At 27.4% G+C, this 22,371-nt stretch overlaps 1 protein-coding gene and 1 non-coding gene across 3 annotated transcripts; both read right to left on the minus strand.

Annotated features, from left to right (window-relative positions):
- Window positions 1-2,089: 2,089 nt before the first annotated feature.
- On the minus strand, window positions 2,090-8,647 carry LOC124939682 (dehydrodolichyl diphosphate synthase complex subunit NUS1-like). Of its 2 annotated transcripts, none has more exons than XM_047480477.1 (8): window positions 8,505-8,647; window positions 4,704-4,773; window positions 3,402-3,672; window positions 3,032-3,093; window positions 2,761-2,947; window positions 2,560-2,656; window positions 2,387-2,469; window positions 2,090-2,303 (listed from the first exon to the last, which is right to left on the minus strand). In XM_047480477.1, exons 2-8 carry the CDS (start codon window positions 4,764-4,766, stop codon window positions 2,296-2,298), a joined length of 771 nt encoding a protein of 256 aa, XP_047336433.1. In that variant the 5' UTR covers window positions 4,767-4,773; window positions 8,505-8,647; the 3' UTR covers window positions 2,090-2,295. The 2 variants fall into 2 exon arrangements, with proteins under 2 accessions (XP_047336433.1, XP_047337127.1); XM_047481171.1 differs by lacking the exon at window positions 8,505-8,647 and adding an exon at window positions 4,955-4,974.
- A 7,939-nt stretch (window positions 8,648-16,586) lies between these two features.
- Window positions 16,587-16,660, minus strand: TRNAF-GAA. Its single transcript has one exon. It is a non-coding gene; the product is annotated as a tRNA-Phe (tRNA).
- Between the last annotated feature and the right edge of the window lie 5,711 nt (window positions 16,661-22,371).

Consider the following 22,371-nt stretch of genomic DNA (forward strand, 5'->3'; position numbering starts at 1 on the left):
CTCTTAATCATTTTGCAAGGGGCTAGTCCTATTCATGAGGTTCTTGACGAGGATAAAGCATCGAAAAGCACTAAAAATCATTGAAAAGCATAGAGTAAAATTCTCAGGAAAAACAAGAATCATGATTCCCGAGGGAGGACATACGAGTGCGAACAACAAGGACAAATGTTCAGATTGAAGATTAGAAATTTTATTCCTTTTGAACAAGTGTGAGAAAATAATGAATTACCATAAGGCTCCAAGTGTATGAAATGAGGTATGGAATAAAAATGTATGAAAGAAAGTTAAAGACCGTGTCTACAAAGAGAAAATCTTCTTCGGGGATGTTAAAACAAAAGTGGAGGTACTTAATTCTCTTTATAAATTTAAACTGCCCAATGAAGTAGAAGAAAATTGTATAAAAGAATGGGAAAATGTTGTGGTAGGGAATTATATTAGAAAAAAATAGAGTATCATTCTCAATCACTAAAAAAACTTTAATGAAACAATTGAAGGAAAAGGGGTTGGAGAAGATCTTTAATGAACAGTTAAAGTATTCGGATTGCCGGGTCGAGAACTGTGGTTAATTTGGATATATATGTGAGGGTAAATAAATACTTGGGTCGGATTGTGGGTTGACCCGCCCATAAACTTAAAACGGTTAAAATAAAATAAAAAATGCTATCACATTTTTACAGAAATAATTTTTAACGGTTTTTTATATCGTGCAAATACACAAAATAAATGTTAGTTCAATTAATGTTATTAAAATGATATAGTTTATTAAATAGCACAATATTCCATTTAAGAAAAATAAACTCTCAAACCAAACAAAACCGAATAGACTTTCATATGTATCAAGATTTACAAACAGGTATTTAAAGAAATTATTAAGATTCAATAAATATACCAATCTTTATAATTCGTCATAATCTTTTCACTGATATTCAAGATGAAAATCTTTCAAATTCAACTTTGTTTCTAAAATCAGCAAATTGTCCATAATTCTCAAGGATTTGGTGAAGAGGTCTGTTTTCTATGATTTTGAACTAATACGTCTTGGAACTAAGAAACCTCGATTAAATTAGTTTCTAACAATATGCAAATCAATATAAAAATACACAACTTTATTATCACCCCATAATGAAATTGGTAACTTATGTGAAATATATCCTCAAATCTTTAAACAAAAATGATAGTCATTATAATTCACTAATAGTGTCTATCATGTTTCTATATTCAGCTTCATATATTATTTGAGGAATTGTAATTTGTTTCAATATGTAACAATGTCTAAAGAGTTTTTTTTTTTTTTTAATTAACATAAATGCCTCTTTCATTTCTATCTATTTCCAATCCAAGAAAATAACTTAGTTAAAGAAAATTTTCAATTGTTCAATTATTTCCAATCTGTTTTCACTTATGTGGACATCATCTACATAATTAAGAATAACAATAGTATAAATCCCATCATATAGCTTTCTGCAAACTTGCTGTTAATGATGCATTTACATCTACCACCTATAGTTTTTTCCCTTTAGGAAGATCTTTCTAAAAGGAATTTCAGTACATTTAGCATTTTTCTCCTCAGAATTCTGAGAATTACTAGATGGAATTTTTTCATCAATGAATACAACATTCTATAAACAAGAATTTTGTTTTATTTCTAATTCATATATAAAATATCCCTTTTGATCACTTGGATATCCAAGGAACACATTTTTCAAAAGCTGCCAATCTAACCACAATTTAAAGAATCTCCCATCTCATCTCATTACAACCATATTAATTTTGTAAAACAATAGTAACTATGTGTTTCTCAAAATTTTGATACGTTACCGTAGAAAAATAAACTACAAACACCATGAACAAACCATGTCTCAAATTCAAAATTTACAGTGTTCTCGTCATGTTCTCATTTATAGTCTCATTCTCCCCCTGGTTAGAACTCTAGAAGCAACCCCAGTTAGGACTTTAGATGTGAAGCAAACCAAATCAGCACCCAATCTCCAAAAGTACCCAATTAAGGTATTTATAACCAATTAGACCGACTCTTATAAAGAGTTATATTTCCTTTGAAGTGAGATATCGCAAAATAAAAAGAGCCAACACTTATAAATACAACACTGAAATATTATTATATTGTAATTCAAAGTGTCTGTTCAGTGCTCACAGTGCAACATAATATACCATACATAGAACAAACAGAGAATGCAAGAAACTGTGTTATTATTAGATTGCAAATGAACCTTCACTTAATAGACTACTAATATTTACTAAGACCCTTTAGTTCTTCACTGTTCCCTCCATTTTCATTCATTTACCTGCAAAATGAATCCGCATTCTCAATCAAATAACAGAAAAATGAATGTATTTCAAAATTGACATGAAAACAAACTCAGCTCACCATAGTTTTGGTTAACCATGGTGAATTTCCGCACCACCTTCAATAGTGACCCATATTTGAGAGATTTCAATGATCCCATGTGACTGTAAACCAGACAAAAACCCGTATAAGCAAAAGACCAAATTGAGAACCGTTAAAAACATATTTTAATTTGGAATGAAATTAATACTTACGCCATCTCAGTATACCGAATCCTCCATGCTGGGTAACCCAAATGACATCTGGTAGGCCCGTAAATCAACATAAGGTTGGGATCAGCACCTCCAGAACCTGAAAAATATAAGTTGGAAAAGAACAGTTCATCGTAACAACAAAAAAAAGGAGTAACTTTGGGATGATCTATTTGGCTGGGAACTGGGATCAGGATCAACAACCTATTGTTTCCAGTGCCTCTGCAATGTCTTCTTCAGTAAATGTTTGTTTCAATGGATTCCCACCCAAATAGTATTTCTTAAATAAAATGCCAGCAGATTTTGCCATGGCTTCCTTTCCATCCGATAAACAAGCAAAATCCAAACACACATTCTTTTGGTTGATAAACGGCACATTCTTACTGTCATCCTGCGAGATATAAATCCAAAAGTCTTGTGAACAATGAATCAAAAAAAAAGATTAATGATACAAAAGAACAGGTTTTCTTCATACCTCGGATGATTTCGTTAGCTGCAAGCTCTCAGTGATAGTTTGCTTGTTTTTCTTCAACACTCCTGTAAAAGGATGACCCGAGTCCAAAAGAGAAAGGCAAACCATTCATGGCTAATAATGGAATTGTTTTGGTATAAAATAATAATGTTGCTCTTGATCCAGAAAAATCAAAATTTATTATGTTTGTCAAAAGTCACAATCTTCTATAAACCAATCAGATGATATACACAACATAATCTCATCATGATATAAAAAAAATCTTTATACTAAGCCAAATAAAAATCACTTTCTATTTTTAACTAACGCGATTTTTCAATGAAATCATGACTGTGACAAAATACTAAGCTCCGAATAGGCTCAAATGTCTTACCCTTGGGATCGTACAGGCAAATATTTTTCACACCGAGACTGGTTACCCATTTCAGAAGCTTAATTACGCTCGATATATCAGAAGCTTCTTCACTGTCCACAACAATAGCCAAGTGACGAAGATTTGCAACATTGAAGATCTTGTATTTCCTCAATATACCAAAAGAAATGAGGTAGCTTTCAAAAGCCATGACTATATTAATTGAAAACAACCAAAGGCTGACAAGAAAATGTAACAAGTGCCATAGAAGCACAACCACAAGATTGCCCATCTGAAAAATTCAAAAAAAAAAAAAAGGCAAAATGTATGAGAGAATGTCGGAACAAGTTCTAGGTGTTGAAAACAGACACTCGTTAACCAAATATAATAACATTATAGATGATTCTTCATGCAATCATGGTTTTTCATCAAACTCATCTACGATGATGGCTATGGAACTAAGCAAAAAAATAAACAAAAAGAGAGAAAAAAAAATGCACATTAAAACTAGAACTGTAATCCAAATCACTGTCAAACTTATTAAAACTTTAGCATATATAGGAAAAACAAAAACATACAAACTAATTTCGAGGCATAATATATGTCAAAAAACAATTTATGTAAACCAATTTCAAAGACATAATAGATGCCAAGGTATATTAGATATTAACCTATTTTAACACAATATATGTTAATGCATAATAGATGTCAACCAATTTTGAAGACTTCGTAGATGCCTAAAACATAATAAATGACAACCAATTTTGAGACATAATCTATGTCAAGCATAATTGATGTAGACCAATTCCAAGACATAACAAATTTCTACCAATTTCAAAGCATAATAGACACACTATCAAATTTTGAGACACAATAGATGCCAACCAGTTTTGAATCATAATATATTAGTATCATCTATTATGTTTTCAAATTGGTTGACACTTATTAAGCATTGACATCAATTATGTCTTGAACTAGATGCAATCCAATTTCGAGACATAATGAATGTTTACATTATAGATGCTAACCCATTTGGAAACATAATAAGTTAATGTCTATTATGCCTTGAAATAGGTTCATATCTGTCATTTTGCAAGAAACAGACTATGGAATTAATAGTTTTTCATCTAGAACTTAAGATAAACATGGAGTATAGTATGTAAATACAAATTCAACTAATAAAGAATTCATAACTCTGAAATTTGATGAAGAAGGAAGTTTGCTCACATTTTGCTATAGAATAACGCATTGACAACAATGATCATCAAAACAAACTAAAATTATCCAAATAGAAAGAAAGGAAGTGAGGGAGAAGCAACTTACTTGAGCAGCCCACAAATAAACAATCTTTCTCATTTGTTTTTGAGCCTCCATTGTTGTAGTCATTGAAAATCTGGATGAACAAAAATGTTTAAATCTCCATTAGAATGAAGCAAGAGTATAATATTACTGATTTAAATACAAAAAGAAGAGAATAAACTCAATAAGAACACATAAATAGTCGAGCATAAGGAAATTTGTTCTTCATAGATGAGTTAACTCTGTAAAATCAGTAACATTGGACAGATTCTTACCTCCTTTACTCTTCACCGTTCATAAAGCTGATTTTTTTGAAAAAACAAAAATGGGTATTTATATGTTGTTCTTCGTCAATGGATTCCAATGTGAAGGAGAGAACGGATTGCTACAGTGGAAGAGAACAGAAAGAGAAAGACCATATTAATTAGGGTGGAGAGGGAAATCCTCGTGGGCCAGCTGTGTCAAGCCTATAGTCATGATTATTTTATTCTACATATTTAACTTTTGCTTTTTCAAATAAACACTTTTTAAGGACTTGTTAGGGAAATTGTTTTTTTGTTTTTTTAGGAACTTTTTCTAAAAATAATTGTTTATAAAAAGTTTTAAAAAATTAGTTTTTTTTATAAAGTATTAAAATATTTTTATAGTGTAATTATTATTATTTATATTTTTAGTTAATAAAGGGTAATTTTGATATTTAAATATATAAAATGAGTGATTAGATAATTGATATGATGGTTTAATTTTAGGCTTATTTTGATGAGAGTTATTTTAAAAAAATATAGAGTGAAAAAATAATAATTGTTGATAATTTTGATAAGATAATAATTATTTTTCATAAAAAAAAGATTTAGGTTTGTTTTGGATTTTTTTTTTAAATTTAGAGAGGAAAAAATGAATGATCGTGAATGATTTTGAAGAGGTGGTGATTATATTTAGTAAAAATATTTAAAAAGTATTGATATATATAAATAAAATAAATAATAATAATTTAAAATAGAGAGTATTTTAGTATTTTTATTAATGAAATGAGTGATGTCATTGTGAGAAGTGACTAATCGGAAAATTGATTTTGTATGAATTTTTTTAAAACATAAAGAAAACAAAATCTTAGGGCTTGTTTGATTCAGCTTATTCTCGTCTTATTGACACCAATTTTATCAAGCTTATTCTCATATAAGTTTGATATTATCTTAGCTTATTTAATCGATAAGTTTGGGTACGTTGATTTAGCTTATACACTCAAATTATTTATTTTTTATATTTATAATATTATTTATATAATATTATATATATTTATTAATTTAATTCTAAATATTAATAAATAATTTAAATTAAAAAATAAATTATATTAATATATTAATTTTTATAATTTTTTTTGTTAATATATAATTTTAAATATTAATAAATGATTTAAATTAAAATATAATATATTTTAAAATAAATTATATAAATAAAGAAAATAATTTATTATTATTATATTTATTTTTTTTTACATTTTCACCCTCCCTTCTTGACCCAATCTTTAAATTGTCAATTTATTTTATCTCTTTTAGAGATCTCTCACCTTTTTTTGTATTATATTAATTTCAATTGTAATCGATACTTTTAGATAATTAAGTCTAGTTTTAGAAATCTTCTTATTATCATTAATTTCAATTGTAATTGATACTTTTAAATAATTAAGGCTAGTTTAATTTCTAAAACTATAATTATAAATAAAAAAATCATCATGTATTTATATTTCATATTTTACTTAATTATTTTATATATTAAGATATATATATTATAAATAATAAATAAAAATATATTTAAATGTATATTTTTTTATTATAATAATTTTATAAAAGTATTATAAATATATGTAATAGACAAGAGAGATTGAGTAAAATGATTATAAATAGATTAAATAAATGAGAAAGAAGAAATAAAATGATTAGAAATGAATGAAATAGACGAAAGAAAATGAATAAAAAATATTTTAAAATGATAAGAGAGAAAAAGGCTGAGATTATAATCTTAAACGTTATGGAGGGAGGAGATAGAGAGAAAATTAATTTTAAAAACAAAAGTGTGTTTGATTATAATTTATTGTGTGAGTTTATTACGTAAAGTCACTATAGTAGCTTATTACACAACACGTCCATACACTGTTTATAAACGCCGAATCAAACGAGCCTTAAAGAGTATTGATATATATAAATAAAATAAATAATAATAATTTAAAATATAAAGTATTTTAATATTTGGTTAATGATTCAAGTGATATAATAAATGAGAGGTGAGTGAAATGTTATTTAATTTTGTTTGAATTTTTTTAAAACTCAAACTTAACAAATCCTAGTATAAAATCCTAAAAAAACTGAAAAAAATTACACATGATAAAGCCCTAAGTTTGTTTGATTGTTTTAATAACTAAAACAAAATCAAACATCATTTCATTCATCTCTCATCCATTATATCATCACATTACTCAATTTATTACTAAAATATTAAAATATCATTTATTTTTAAATTTTTATTTTTTATTTTATTTTTATATATTAATATTTTTCGTTTTTTTTACCAAAAATAATTATCAACTCATAAAAGTCATTAACAATCATTATTTTTTTATTCCTCTATATTTTCAAATAATCTCAATCCAAACAAGCTCTAAATTTTGTATACATTATTTAATTTGATTTTTAGTTTTTTTTAATATAATCAAATATTATTTTATTTTTAACAAAAATATATTTATATTACATATTAACATCCTAAATATTTTATAAAAAATAATTAAAATTTTTAAAATAAAAAACAATCAATATTTTATAAATAAGTTAAGATAAACCGAAATCTATAAATGAGAATGACTATCTGCTAAATTTGATATCCATATATATGTGAATGATGAGTTTATGTATTTTAAATCAAGTTTAGAGTTAAACAGAGAATATATATGGGAAAGATAAAAATAACCCTCTCTAGGTATGGAGTTAAGAAGTTGAAGAAACTCTTTCCCAATATACAAACAATTTATATAATAAAAGCAAGGAGATAGATAATAAAATTTGTTTGAAGGTAGTTTAATATTTTTTTATCTTCAAAAGAGTTTTAATGTTGAACTAGTCTCCACATAATTGTTGGTCTTCATCACCCTCTAACTTCTAGTATTTGTAGTACAAAAAAAATGAGAATGACAATGGAAAGATGTGGTGTATTTCGCTAATGGGATTCGAGATCACATTAGCGTTCCCACCACGTATCAAAATCATTTAATTCGGGTCTCGAAACTGCCATTTTGGGAAGAAAAAAATTTGTCCTAAAATGGCCGTTTCAGAACGTCGTTTCGGGACCCAAAATAAGAATATTTTTTTTTCAACAAACAAAATCCATACTCCAAGCAACTAGTGAACCTATAATTATACATTTCCATATAAAACAGACTTTCCTATTTATTAGGCTTCAATCATAAAGTTAAATCTCAATTTTTAGTTACAACAACAATATAATCATATAAAAAACAATCATTTTAATTTATTATAATTAAAAATAATTGCTTTAATACAATAAATATATCTATCTAAAATAAAAATTAAATATTTTTCTTTAGATTATTGGGATTAATTAAAAGAGGGTTTGGGAGGGATATTGGGAAACAAAATTACGTTAACATCTATCGTAAAAAGGAAAAATATGAGAAGAATTGCGTAACATGTAATTAAACAGCTGCTAAGTCTCTATAATAAATAATAAGTTTTATTTAATGAATAAAATAAAAAAGATAAAATTAGAAAATGAATAATTAATATTGGAGTAGAAAAGCATTTGTAAACCTACCAAGTCAAACTTTATCGGTTCTGAGCTGCGGGATCTCTACGGTGGTTTGCGATTGAGCTGTCGCGGCGATGGCTTCAAAGGACGGAGATCTGGCGGCGGCGGCGGCGTGGCGTTGGCGTCGGCAAGATAGAGAGAAGTTTTTGCTTTTATTTTTATTTTGTTTTTTCAATTCCCCTGTTTTTATGATTAAAAAGCCAGAAAAAATGTGTAAATTGTGTGACTGAGGTAGAGAGAATCATGGTACATGGATAGAGGTTGTGCGGCAGAAAGAAATTTAAAAATATTTTAATTAATTTGATTTTATATATATATATATATATATGGTATTATTAAAAATGAAAATCTACTATGATGATTCAATTCACCTTTTAGATTGATCTTTAAGATTATTTTCATATGTTATTGATGTGATTACAGTTTTTAAAATCAAGCTATGTTTTAAAATAGTATTTATTTTAAATTCACATTTGAATTTGAGATGTTTAAATATTTTCAAATAAATATATTGACTATTTTTAGTTACTTGATTTTATACTCATATTTAGAATTAAAAAGTGTTTTTAAATGGGTTTATATTTTTTTTTTGTAAGAACGTGAGTTTTAATATTTATTATTAGAGCATTTTAAAAAAAGTTAATCAAATTAACCCCCCAAAAAAATTCAAAGTTTTGGTTCCTTTAATATGCTAGGGTAAGTTTGCGTGTTAGGTTTAGAATGACTTTGGTGTGATTTGTATTTGTCACTTCTTCTTTTTTATTTTATTTCATTTGAAATTAAATTTGTTTTATTATAATATTGACATTTGTTAGCCTATATAAAATATATAGTTTGTTGTGTTTAAATATTTTTTTTTTTATTTTTAATGTAAATATATATATTTTTTTAAATTAAAAATATATTTTAGTTAATGAATTCAATAATATAAATATAAAAAATTAAATAAAATAATATTCAATTATATATATTTTTAAAAATTTTCAATCTAATAAAGCATAAAAGAAAATATAATATTTTTATTCTTATCAATTAATTGTGACGTGATTGAAGATTCATATATATATATATATATATATATATATATATATATATATATATATATATATATATATATTATTTATTTATTCTTAAGGATAATTATTTATTTTTTCTTATAAAATATTAATTTTCATTTAATTTAATATGGAGTTACATATAAAATAAATTAATTAATAAATAATATAAACTAACATCTATAAAAGTAAAATAAATAATGGATGATTTAAGTGCTAAATTGTATAAATAATTTATAAAAATAATTTTTTAATAAAAAAATCTAACGATTATACAATTTATTGAGGATCACTTAAAGACAACTCATTTGAATTCTCGATGAAAATTTTATTACTATAAAAATTTTAACAATTTAACAACAAATTAAAAAAAGAAAATATCTATCATAAATGAAAAAAATAATAATGATTTAATATGACACAATTAGGGAGTAAATATGCAGACATGAGACCGACGGACACTAATGGAAAATACATCATTAGCCACGACATACATCGTCACTAAAATCCCTAATGTTGTCGTTAATGTTATTAACGTTGGCGAATAAAACCGTCGATCGTCGTCTCTAAAAAGTTGGTCGTTAAAAGATAATGATTTTTAACCACGACGATATTTCCCTAAGGCCGACGTTGATAATCCTTTCTGATTCTATTATTAACGTCGGTGTTAGGGGAATGCCGACGTCAATATCCTTCTTTATCAACGTCCGTTCTCCCCTAATGTCGACATTAATATCGTTCTTTATCAATGCTGACTCTCCCTAATGTCGGCGTTAATATTGTTCTTTATCAACGTCGACATTAATATCGTTTTTTATCAACGTCGACGTTCCCTTAACACCGATGTTGATTAGGGTGTAAACGAGTCGAGTCGAGCTTGAACTAGCCCGGACTCGAGTTCGGCTCGACTCATTTTTTATTGGCTCAGCTCGAGCTCGATCAAACTTTCAATTTGAAGCTCGAACTCGACTTGATTATATAACCATAGGCTTGAGTTCAGCTCGAAAGACTCGAATTTAAATATATTTATATATTAATTTCCTATATTAAAAAAAACATAAATCACCATTCATCAATCACTAGTTCACCACACAAATATTTGAAATCCTTAGTTACATATTAATAAAAACAGACATTAATAAATCAAAATATAATTTATCAAAATAAAAATTGTTGTGTTGTGTTGACTGTAGAGTGAAATGTAAATGGAAGTCGGGAGTCTTCTCAAGAAGAATACTTTCAAGCCGTATATTGTATTTGAGATGAATTTGAAAACATATTAAACTCCATTGAGTTTATTTTGAAAAATAAAACACTTTATAGTGAAATAAAAATAGTTTTAGATTTTATAAAATATAATAAATTGAAATTGCATAAATTTAATAATATTACAGTATAATTATATTTTGATTTGATTTTTAAAAATTATATTTCTGTAATTAAATTAATATCAAATATATTTAGACGATGTGGCACCACCTCTGGATTCTGGACAATGCTACCAATATACCGAGACCAATAACATACATTATTGCATGTGAGCTTTCAATCCATCTCCCTAAACTCCAAGCCCATCTTGTCTTCGGTTGTCAATTTTCTCGAGAACCGTGTTTTTATTCTTCCCCGTCACTTCCTCGATGAAGACCCTATAAAATAAAAGTGAAATGACATTTGTTAAAATTTATATAATCATTTAAATATAATGTATAAGTTGTAATTAACTACTTGTATTCTCGAGAATGGGGGAATCCTCCTCCAGGGTGATAGATACTGCGGAAATGGTGGAATTATCCAGTCCCTCAATGTCTGGAAGTGATCCCATATAGCTCATATGCTCATCGGACTGTACATCATTTGTACGAGCTTGGATATCGTCTAAATGTCTCGATAATGCTCGTCTTGTAGGCCGTTTAGGTTCCATAATATCTGGAAAAAAAATAAAGTTTATATTTTAGAGAAGTCATCATATTTGACGCACACAAATAAAACATGTCTAGATGTTCGAATAACAGAGATTTATCTTTGTAACAATTTTCCATTCATGTCTAGATGCCATATCTGTAGCATAAAAAGCTTGGTGTATTTGACTTGCCATTACAAACAGATCATGACTATGAGTTCTTAATGTCTTATTCACATTAACACTTACAAACCCATATTTATCTACTTTTATACTACGGTCTTTGGAATGTACATCAAACCATCTACACTTGAAAATAATTACTCGATTATCACAAAAATACTGAACTTTTATGATATATGTGAGTACTCCGTAGAAATTTACTCATACGTTAAACCGATGTTTGTAATAAATTTCTTACATTCATAGTATGAACTTGACAAATCAGAATTAATTGGTAATAATTCTTCTTTGAGCAATTTTAATAACAAATCAAATGACGTGTTGGTCCATTGACCAACATTTTTTATATGAAGTAATTTAAGTAAGATGAAGTCTTTTGAAATTCGGGATCATTCGTACAAGGGAAGTTTCAAATCATCCAACAACCGATAGAATGCCTTAACATCGTCAACGTGGCGTTCATTATTTGAGGCTTCAACGGTTGGATACAAATCATTGATAATGTCTTCCATAAATTGATCATTTTGATCAATTTTTTCATTCATTTCATCATTAACGACATTATTTCCTACTCCACTATGATTTTCATCTTTAAGGTCATATAATTCATCATCATCATCCTCATCATCACTTTCATTCGAAGATCTCGTTTCTCCATGACAATACCAAAAATTATAATTTTTATGAATTCCAATCGTAATTAGATAATCTCTCACCACTGTTCTATTCTCATAAGTTCAATTTGCACACTTTACATAGGGACAAATAATCGAATTTCTATTAGTAAACCTAATCGCGAAGTCTATGAACATTTCAATCCCTTGAATATAACTTGGATCATATCGGCGTAGAGTCATCCAAATTTTATCGGGGACTTCCATTTAACTAGGATAAACAACCAATAATGAAATTAACATCTACCTATTTTATTACTAGCAACATATAATCAATTAATCAACATACTAAACATGCAACCCTAATAATCTAAGCAAGTTATTTCTCTAAACATGTAACCCTAATAATCCAAGTAAGTCATTTATCTAAACATACAACCCTAATAATAAAAAACATAGACAAATTTTAGAACTTACCAAATAGAGAATGCTGACGAAGAGTAAATGTCAAATACTTATTTGATTCCAACCGATAAAACTGAAAATAAAGAACAACGACAATCTATCAGCAAACATTATCAATAATATCTATTAACCTAAATCAAACATAAATCTATCAATAATATATATCAACCAAAATCAAACCTAAATCTATCAATAATACCTATAAACAACCTAAATCAAACAACTTAAATCAAATAACTTATCAAATAGATCAAACATTCAAACCTAAATAAATAATATCAATCTAAATCTATCAATAAATCAAACTTAAATCCAACATAAATCAAACCTAAAATGTATCAATAATATCTATCAACCTAAATCAAACATAAATCAATCAATAATATCTATCAACCAAAATCAAACCTAAATCTATCAATAATACTTATCAAACAACCTAAATCAACCAAAATCAACCAACTTAAATCAAACAAAATCAAACAACTTATCAAATATATCAAAGATTCAAACCTAATTCAATAATATCAACTTCATGCGAACAAATTAAATACATAATCCAAACAATCATATAGCTAGAGATTACAACTCGATCTCCACAAGCAAGGAAGCAAACAAGAGAAGATTTCAGAAAAAACAACAAATAGAAAACGAAATATGTATCCATATATGTATAAACTATAACATAAATTAGAGAATTGAAAGGATCGGAGATAGAAACATACACGCTTTGAAATGCTTTGGACGATGTACGAACATAGGCAGTTGGACGAACGACTAAACGTAGGTTGCATGACGAATGGTGAATAGTGAACGGGCGGAAGGCTGAAGAAAGCGCGCGCGTGAGTGAGAGGAGGAGAATCGCGACGGAGAAGAAGGAAAAAAGAAGAAGGATTAAAGTTTTAATATAAGCACCAACGTCGTCGTTATCGTGTGTCGACGTTAATATTAATTAAATGAATATTAGCGTCGACATTCCTTAAATCTGACGCTAATAATACAATATATTAACGTCTTTGTTAGGGTAACGCCGACACTGATACTCCTTTCTGAAAAACATTTTGAATTTGGAAGAAACTCCCAAATATTAACGTCGGCGTAAGGGTAACGCCGACGATGACACTTCTTTCGAAGAATGTTTGGAATTCGGCAGAAACTCCCACATATTAACGTCGACTTTACCCTAACGTCGACACTAATACTCTTTATTAATGTCGCTTTATGGTAAAACCAACTATAATTATATACGTTTTTTTATATACCCATAAAGTCTAATGATAAGTCAATTAAAATGGAATTGATTGATTGTTTTAAAAATTTAAATTTATGGAAGACCAGAAAATGTGAATAAGTTAAACTAAATACTTCAAATTTAAAATGGAAGAGTTTTGTTGAATAGTTCAATATCAAATGTTACTAGTACACCTCATAATCCTTAATTATTTATTTTGGAATCATAATTAAACACTTAATTAAAATATTACTGCATCACATCATATATGTTTTATTAGTAAAAGAATCAAACCTCCAAACGTGTAACACCACCTTCTTCAACATCTTTTCTCAAAATCAAACCACTAAACACGAATGTGATAACTTATGAAGAGCCATTAGAAACTAAAAAACGATGGTGATCTAAGTAGTGAAAGAAGAACTTTATATGTCGATAATATATAATCAAGTAATTAAATAAAGCACATTGATGGACGACTTGAATAGAAAATAGACAATCAGGCGCTCTTGGGAAATCTCCATCTTCATTTTCATTCTAACCAATTAAAGATGGAGATTTCCCAAAAGAGATTGATGATCATTGAGATAATTCCTTAGGGAGAAGCGAAAGAGGAACGTTCTTAGTGACTGCAGGAATTGATTTCTCCTTGTTATCTTCAACCAATGTGCTTCTAACTAATAAACGATCGAGCTCTTATGAGAAATCTTCATCTTCAATTTCTTATAACCAATTGAAGATGGAGATATGAGAGAAGAAATTGAGAAGAGCCCGATTGAATATTAGTTAGAAGGAAATCAATAGTTTCACTTTTCACACAAAAGGAAATCTCAAATTCCTTAAATCGAAACGAGAGAGGAGCGTGTTATTTAAAGACCATGAAACTTATTTGGGAAAGACTGTCAGCGACGACATTTGTGGTAGGTCGTTGATAGTCTAAAGACTATTAGGGACGACAATAGCATAATGTCGTATATGTTATTATAGATTATCAGCCACAACATTATACTATTGTTGTCCCTAATAGTTTTAGAATATTAGCCACAACGATAACATATTATAGATTATTAGCCATGACATTATGCTATTGACGTGACTAATATTCTTTTTAAAAATGGCGGGGAGAGGGTGGGGAAACCTGAATTTTAGCAAAGACGTTTACATCGAAAACCGTCACTGATAATAGTGACGGGAGAGGGGCGGGAAAGTCATACTATTAGCGACGACACTGACAACAAAAAGTCGTGACTGATATTTTTTTATTAACCATGACGTAACTTCGCCGTGACTGATATTTTTTTTTATTAACCACGTCGGTTTAGTCGACGACGCTAATATTATTTATTAACCACGGCATAACTTCTCTGTAACCAATGTTCGTCGCTAAAACTCTAATTCTACCGGTAGAGTGGAAGATTAAAGTGCAGTTTTGATTCTATATTCCTTGTCAAATCAGGAAATCAACAAAAGTCACGTCAAGAGTAATACGAAATCGGGAGATGAAGAACTAATCAAACCCTAACCATGATAACATTTTTTTGTAAACCTTAATATGATCAATGAATTTGATAGTAGGAGTGTTTGTGTTTAAATTTTCAACAAAAATATGTATTAAATTATTCTAAATTCAATTAATTCTCGTAACACTGTTCCTTCAAAGTTCAAACCTATTGGTTGATTTAGATATAAGTTAGATTAGTGCTTTTTATACTTATTTTCCAAAGAATAAATATACATCTGAATAATTAATTAGATTAAAAATAATTTTAATTTAATCGGTAATTTAGAGGACCGTTCCTTTTGGTCTTAGGCAAAAAAAAACCCATTTCTTTTATTTGTTGTATTTTATTTTATATTAAAAATATTAATAATTATTTATTATATAAAAAAAAAATTATTTTAATTAGTTAAATGTTATAATAGTTTATATGAAGTCCTTGGTTCAAATATTGGTAATATATTTGTTTCAAACTATTTATTTTTGTAGGGCCTTCTGTGAATTTAAAATTAAATTAATTATTTTAGAATCAAATTTAAGCAAATTTAAGATTAGTAGTATACAGTTATAAAATTCGGTTTGTCGGGTTAATGAATTATTCACATAATTTCTCCACCCCTCTTTATATTACAGAAAGGAAGGAAGATAGTACAAAACATTGCATTTCAAGATAAGAAAATGTTGAACAGTAAAGATGTTTTACATAATTAAGGCTTCACATTCTCACATTCTCAAAGTGTGCCTATTTTTTGTTTTTAGTTCGAATCTCAATATAAAAACAATTTATAAATGGTACTATTTTGTGAAAATTTAAATATCCATTGGATAAATTGAAATTGAAATTTAATGTTAATTTTACATTGAATAATTCAATTTATAATGTTTAAAAAAATTATGAAATTGTAATTAATTCCAACTTTTATGTTGAAAAATATATAATAAAATATGTTTTAATACATATTATTTATATTATTAAAATATTAATTTGACCCAACTTATTATAACAAGTCAAATCGTAAGAGTATTGTCCCAGATTGATTCTCATTAAGATAAAAATGTTAACATTCTAAATTCTTTCTTTCACTTTTTTTTATTCTATTCTAAATCCGGCGCGCGTAGGCTACGTGTCCTTTGGACCCTTCGTCCGCTTAGAAGTGGATTCGAACCACTGACACAAGGATTTTCAGTCCTTTGCTCTAACCAGCTGAGCTACCTGAACCACTTTCCTAAAGGCCGTTAGCACCTTAATATGATCAATGAATTTGATAGCTAGGAGTGTTTGTGTTCAAATTCAACAAAACAAAAAAAAAAATATCTATTAAATTATTCTAAATTCAATTAATTCTCATAACACTCTTCCTTCAAAGTTCAAACCTATTGGTTGATTTAGATATAAGTTAGATTAATGCTTTTTATACTTATTTTCCAAAGAATAAATATACATCTGAATAATTAATTAGATTAAAAATAATTTTAATTTAATCGGTAATTTAGAGGACCGTTCCTTTTGGTCTTAGGCAAAAAAAAAACCCATTTCTTTTATTTGTTGTATTTTATTTTATATTAAAAATATTAATAATTATTTATTATATAAAAAAAAAATTATTTTAATTAGTTAAATGTTATAATAGTTTATATGAAGTCCTTGGTTCAAATATTGGTAATATATTTGTTTCAAACTATTTATTTTTGTAGGGCCTTCTGTGAATTTAAAATTAAATTAATTATTTTAGAATCAAATTTAAGCAAATTTAAGATTAGTAGTATACAGTTATAAAATTCGGTTTGTCGGGTTAATGAATTATTCACATAATTTCTCCACCCCTCTTTATATTACAGAAAGGAAGGAAGATAGTACAAAACATTGCATTTCAAGATAAGAAAATGTTGAACAGTAAAGATGTTTTACATAATTAAGGCTTCACATTCTCACATTCTCACATTCTCAAAGTGTGCCTATTTTTGGTTTTTAGTTCGAATCCCAATATAAAAACAATTTATAAATGGTACTATTTTGTGAAAAACTTAAATGTCCATTGGATAAATTTAAATTGAAATTTAATGTTATTTTTACATTGAATAATTCAAAATTTATAATGTTTTAAAAAATTATGGAATTGTAATTAATTCCAACTTTTATGTTGAAAAATATATAATAAAAACTGTTTTAATACATATTATTTATATTATTAAAATATTAATTTGACCCAACTTATTATAATACTTCAAGTCTTTAAGAGTATGGTCCAGATTTGATTCTCATTAAGAAAAAAAAATGTTAACGTTCTAAATTAAAAAAAAATATCGGCTCGATATTTAAACTTCTTAATTATATATATATATATATATATATATATATATATATATATATATATATATATATATATATATATATATATATATATATATATATATATATATATATATATATATATATATATATATATATATATATATATATATCGATTCAAAATGTTAAATTAATATATAATAATAATAATAATAATAAAAATAAAGAATATCTTTTCGAGATTATTATATATTTTTTTTTTTTGTAAATATGGTCTCAAGGCACTTGAACCCACTTGGATCACATATAGACAAATAGAAGCAGGTCGACGAGGAATGAATCGAAATGCACGTCGTGGTGGAAAAATATAGGTACGTATTTTCAGACAAACCAGTTACTATAAGACCTGCAGAAACACGTATAGGTTCAAGGAAAGGATCCCCGAATATTGGGTTAGTGTTGTTAAACTGGGTCGAATACTTTATAAAATGGCAGAGTATTAGAAAATATAACCAGAAAGGCTATTTCAATAGCGGCGTCCAAAATATCTATACAAACTCAATTTATTATATCAAGATCGGGACAAGGAGGTAAAACAAAAAAATAGGACTTGGTTTATATATATATATATATATATATATATATATATATATATATATATATATATATATATATATATATATATATATATATATATATATATATATATTATCAGCATTTTAACATTCTAATTAAAAAAAGAAATTTATCGGTTAAACACGTAAGTGTGTTATAAATGATAAATTATAAGATATTTTGTTTGGAGAAATATAAAAAATATTTAAATTACAATTTTAAGTTAAAAGAGTGGAATTTAAATTATAAAATTACATTTGTTTAAATTCAATTGAAATTTTAATTTTAATTTAATTCTTAATTTTAAATGGTCTACCAAATTAAGAATTATAATTACTCTCAATTCCAAGGTTATAAAATAACCCATAACTATAAATGAGATTAGGTCATGATTAATAAGTTGACTAACAAATCCCAAGTGATTAGGGGCAATGAAAACCATAAAGTATTTAGAAATAAGTATATAAAGAAGAGATTGTTAAAAGAACTTAATGAACATTATTTTAATCTCTTAAAAATTTATAATAAATTTAGAAATAGTTACTTTTAGAAAATAAAAAATTATGAGTTCCATTCTAATTCTAAGTAAGTGAAGGTAAATAATGAGGTGAGATTATTTAAAAAAAATTAATTTATTTTAAAAATGTTGATTGACAGTGATTTAATGTTTTTTTTTATAAAAAGACTTAATAATAAAATAATATATATATTAATAATTTTTTTTTTTAATATTTTTACTAAAGAATTGAGTGTTTTGATTAATAATAAAGTAATTAAAATGAAATGATGTTATAGTTGAATTTTTAAAATGAAGATTAAGTTCGGAGTTTTATTATAAGTTTATTTGAATAAGTATTGAATTATTTAAATTTGTATGGTAATAATTTCTGTAAAGTTATTAATATATAATGATAACATATTTTTTTTTATAAAATATATATATTTTAATTAATAAATTAAGTAATTTAATTAATTAAAAAATAAATAAATTAATGTTATGTCTTAAGAGACCAAAAATGTCACGGTTCACTTTGTGTTGAAACGAGAGACCATAAGTTTGGTGTCATTAAATTTTCTTTAATTAAAAAAAATAAATAAAATAGTCTTATATCAATATCTTTTTAAAAATAATTTCAACCAAATTTAGTTTAAATATGGAGGCGGATTACTTATTCTCTTTCAATAAATATCATAGTAACTCACCAGTTGTAAGGTTCAAGACGTTTGATTCACAAGATCTCTCACCATATACTTATTAAAATAGATAATATAAAATATACAAGCGTATGAATAAGGATTTGTTCAAAATGAGCAATCTTATACACTATTTTCAACCATCTATATTAAAAACTAAGTTAAACTTTAATCACAAGTGACCAACTTAATATAAGTAACCTATTATTATGACCATCTCGTGGTTTTTAGAAGTATGTGTGACTAGAACACTCAAACTTGTATTTTCAACCATCTATATTAAAAATGAGAACTTTAATTACAAGAGACCAACTTAATATAAATAACATGGTATTATGGCGATCTAGAACTATGGGTGACTAAACACTCAAACTTGTATTTTGACTAAACACTAAGACTTGCATTTTCAATCACCCATATTAATTAAAGATTAAGACTTTAATCACAAGTGACCAACTTAATATAAGTAACCTAGTATTATGGCCATCTCATGGCTCTAGAACTACATGTGGCTAGAGTTCGACATCTCACTTGGCACGACACAGCCTAACTGTGTTGAGACTTTTATGCGGATAAAGTAACAATATTGTGTTTTAGTTTTTTTTACTATAACTGTTATAAGCTTAAGAAAGTTTAATATATTTAAATTTAATTTTAAATATTTTGATTGATTTTTTAATATTTTTCAAATCAAGCCTGACTCTGTTCTTGTCAAGATATCAAGAAATGACAGGTTCGTGTTCTCATTTCATATCATGACTTGTTGTAACATTGTTAATTTGTTATGAGTGGAACTCAAATATGAATCTAACATGGTTACGGCAAGGTTGTGACTTATGAGTTTAAGGAAGATTTATATATATAGATGAATCATTTTGTTGGCCTGTATTTGTTTATTAGGCTAAACACAAAAAAAAAATGAAAAAAATGAACACAGGTCTTAGAATTATAAGGTACATAAAAAGTTCTCCGAAAAATACCTTATATGCACAAGTAAATACGACAAGTCCATCAATATGTTCACACCAGATGCCGATTGGGCCAGGGGACATTCCTAACAAAAAAAAATTCACCTTGGATATTGTTCATTTGTATGGGGAACCTCGACACATGAAGAAGCAAGAAACAATTTGACGTCGTTCGGAGTAGTGCCGAAGCCGAGTAACGTTCTCTTACGCTCAGAATTTGTGTAGGAAGTTGGATAGTCGCATCATTGAAGAATTATGATTGCCTCATAATGGACAATTGGACATATTCAAATGACGTGTGACAACCAAGCCGCAATAAGTATTGCAAAAAATCTGGTTCAACACTATAGAACAAAACAAATTGAGATTGATTGTCATTTGATTTCTTAGAACGTCAAGAAATGATCTATTTCACCCTTTTACATTTCTTCACGCAATATGTTATCGATTTTTTACGTCGAAGGTCGACAATTTGAATTTTTTTTTCTGGGATCTCTCTTTTAAAAAAAGATGTTTTAGAAAAAGTCAAATGTGAGGGGAATTAATTTTAAGGTTTGACAAATTTAAGTTAAAAAACGAGGCTTTATAGACAAATTCATAACTTACCACCCATCGAATTTGGAAGAGATTGAGAGTTTTTTTAATGAGAATTATGTCAAGGCCTACTTTAAAAATTTTCAATTTTAATTTCCTCATTACTAGAGAGTCGCCACATAATTTATAAAATTAGAAAATTTAAGATAAATGTGTTTGGAGTTTGGTTACGTGTAGGAACAAGTTTTTTAGATGCAATGTTCCACAACGCCCCTAGGGTCTCTACTAATTAACTTTGGACGTTTTTAAAATTAATTATGCTTTACGTTGTTTTAAAATATTTTATCTGCTAACCTAGGATCACATAAGCCACAAACATACATAAAATAAAACCAACAAAACCAAATAAAAAGCCTAACCTAAACAAGACACAAAATATGAAAAATACGCACAAGGACTGTGGTTAACCTCCATGGTCGCAAAACTTGATTTTAAGCCGTGGTGTGAACCCAACTCTGTTGGAGTTTGTACCCTTGGTCGGTCCTTAGGTGCAGCTAGCATCGGTCCCTAGTCAACAACATTGGTCCTTGGTCCTCGGGTGCATCAAGCTTCAGTCATTGGTCCTCGGTCCTTGATCCTCGATCCTTGGTGCTCGGTGCTTGGTAATCAGTCCTCGGTACTCGATACACGGTCCTCGGTTATTGGTCATCGGTTCTCGGTCCTTGGTCCTCAGTCTTTGGGTACAGAAAACATCATTCATTGATCCTCTAGTATAGAAAATATCGGTCCTCGTTCCTTAGATGCAAAAAGCTTTGGTCATCGGTACTCGGTCCTCAAGTAAGGAAAATATTGGTCTTTGATCATTGGTCAGAATTAGGTGCACATAATAGGTCCATTCTCTCGGTCCTAAGTTAACATCATGTGCAGAAATGTGACCAGTAATAGGTCCATCATCTCAGTCCGGGTCAGCATTAGGTGTAGTTGTGGGTCCTAAGCGTCGCTATAATAGCAGACCTGCTAATCTTTCGGTTTTCAACATAATCCTAACTAACAATTTATTTGGTGATCCAAATGGATCCCATCTAGCATGAAATATTTCAGAAACATTATTAAAATATAAAAGAACATTTATATAAATTAAATCTTAGATCTAAACACATAAAAGTAAAAAAAAAAATATATATATATTATATTTTTTTGTTAAATTTTTTAGGATTCTTCAAATGGCTAATTAATGAGCAGATTTTGATTTAAAAAAACTATTTTAGATCAAAGGTCCTTGTTTAATTTTTGTTTTCTGTTTTTTTGTTGTTGTTTTTATTTATTTAT

This window comes from Impatiens glandulifera, chromosome 1, assembly GCF_907164915.1.
Source record: "Impatiens glandulifera chromosome 1, dImpGla2.1, whole genome shotgun sequence".
NCBI classification, from domain to species: domain Eukaryota; kingdom Viridiplantae; phylum Streptophyta; class Magnoliopsida; order Ericales; family Balsaminaceae; genus Impatiens; species Impatiens glandulifera.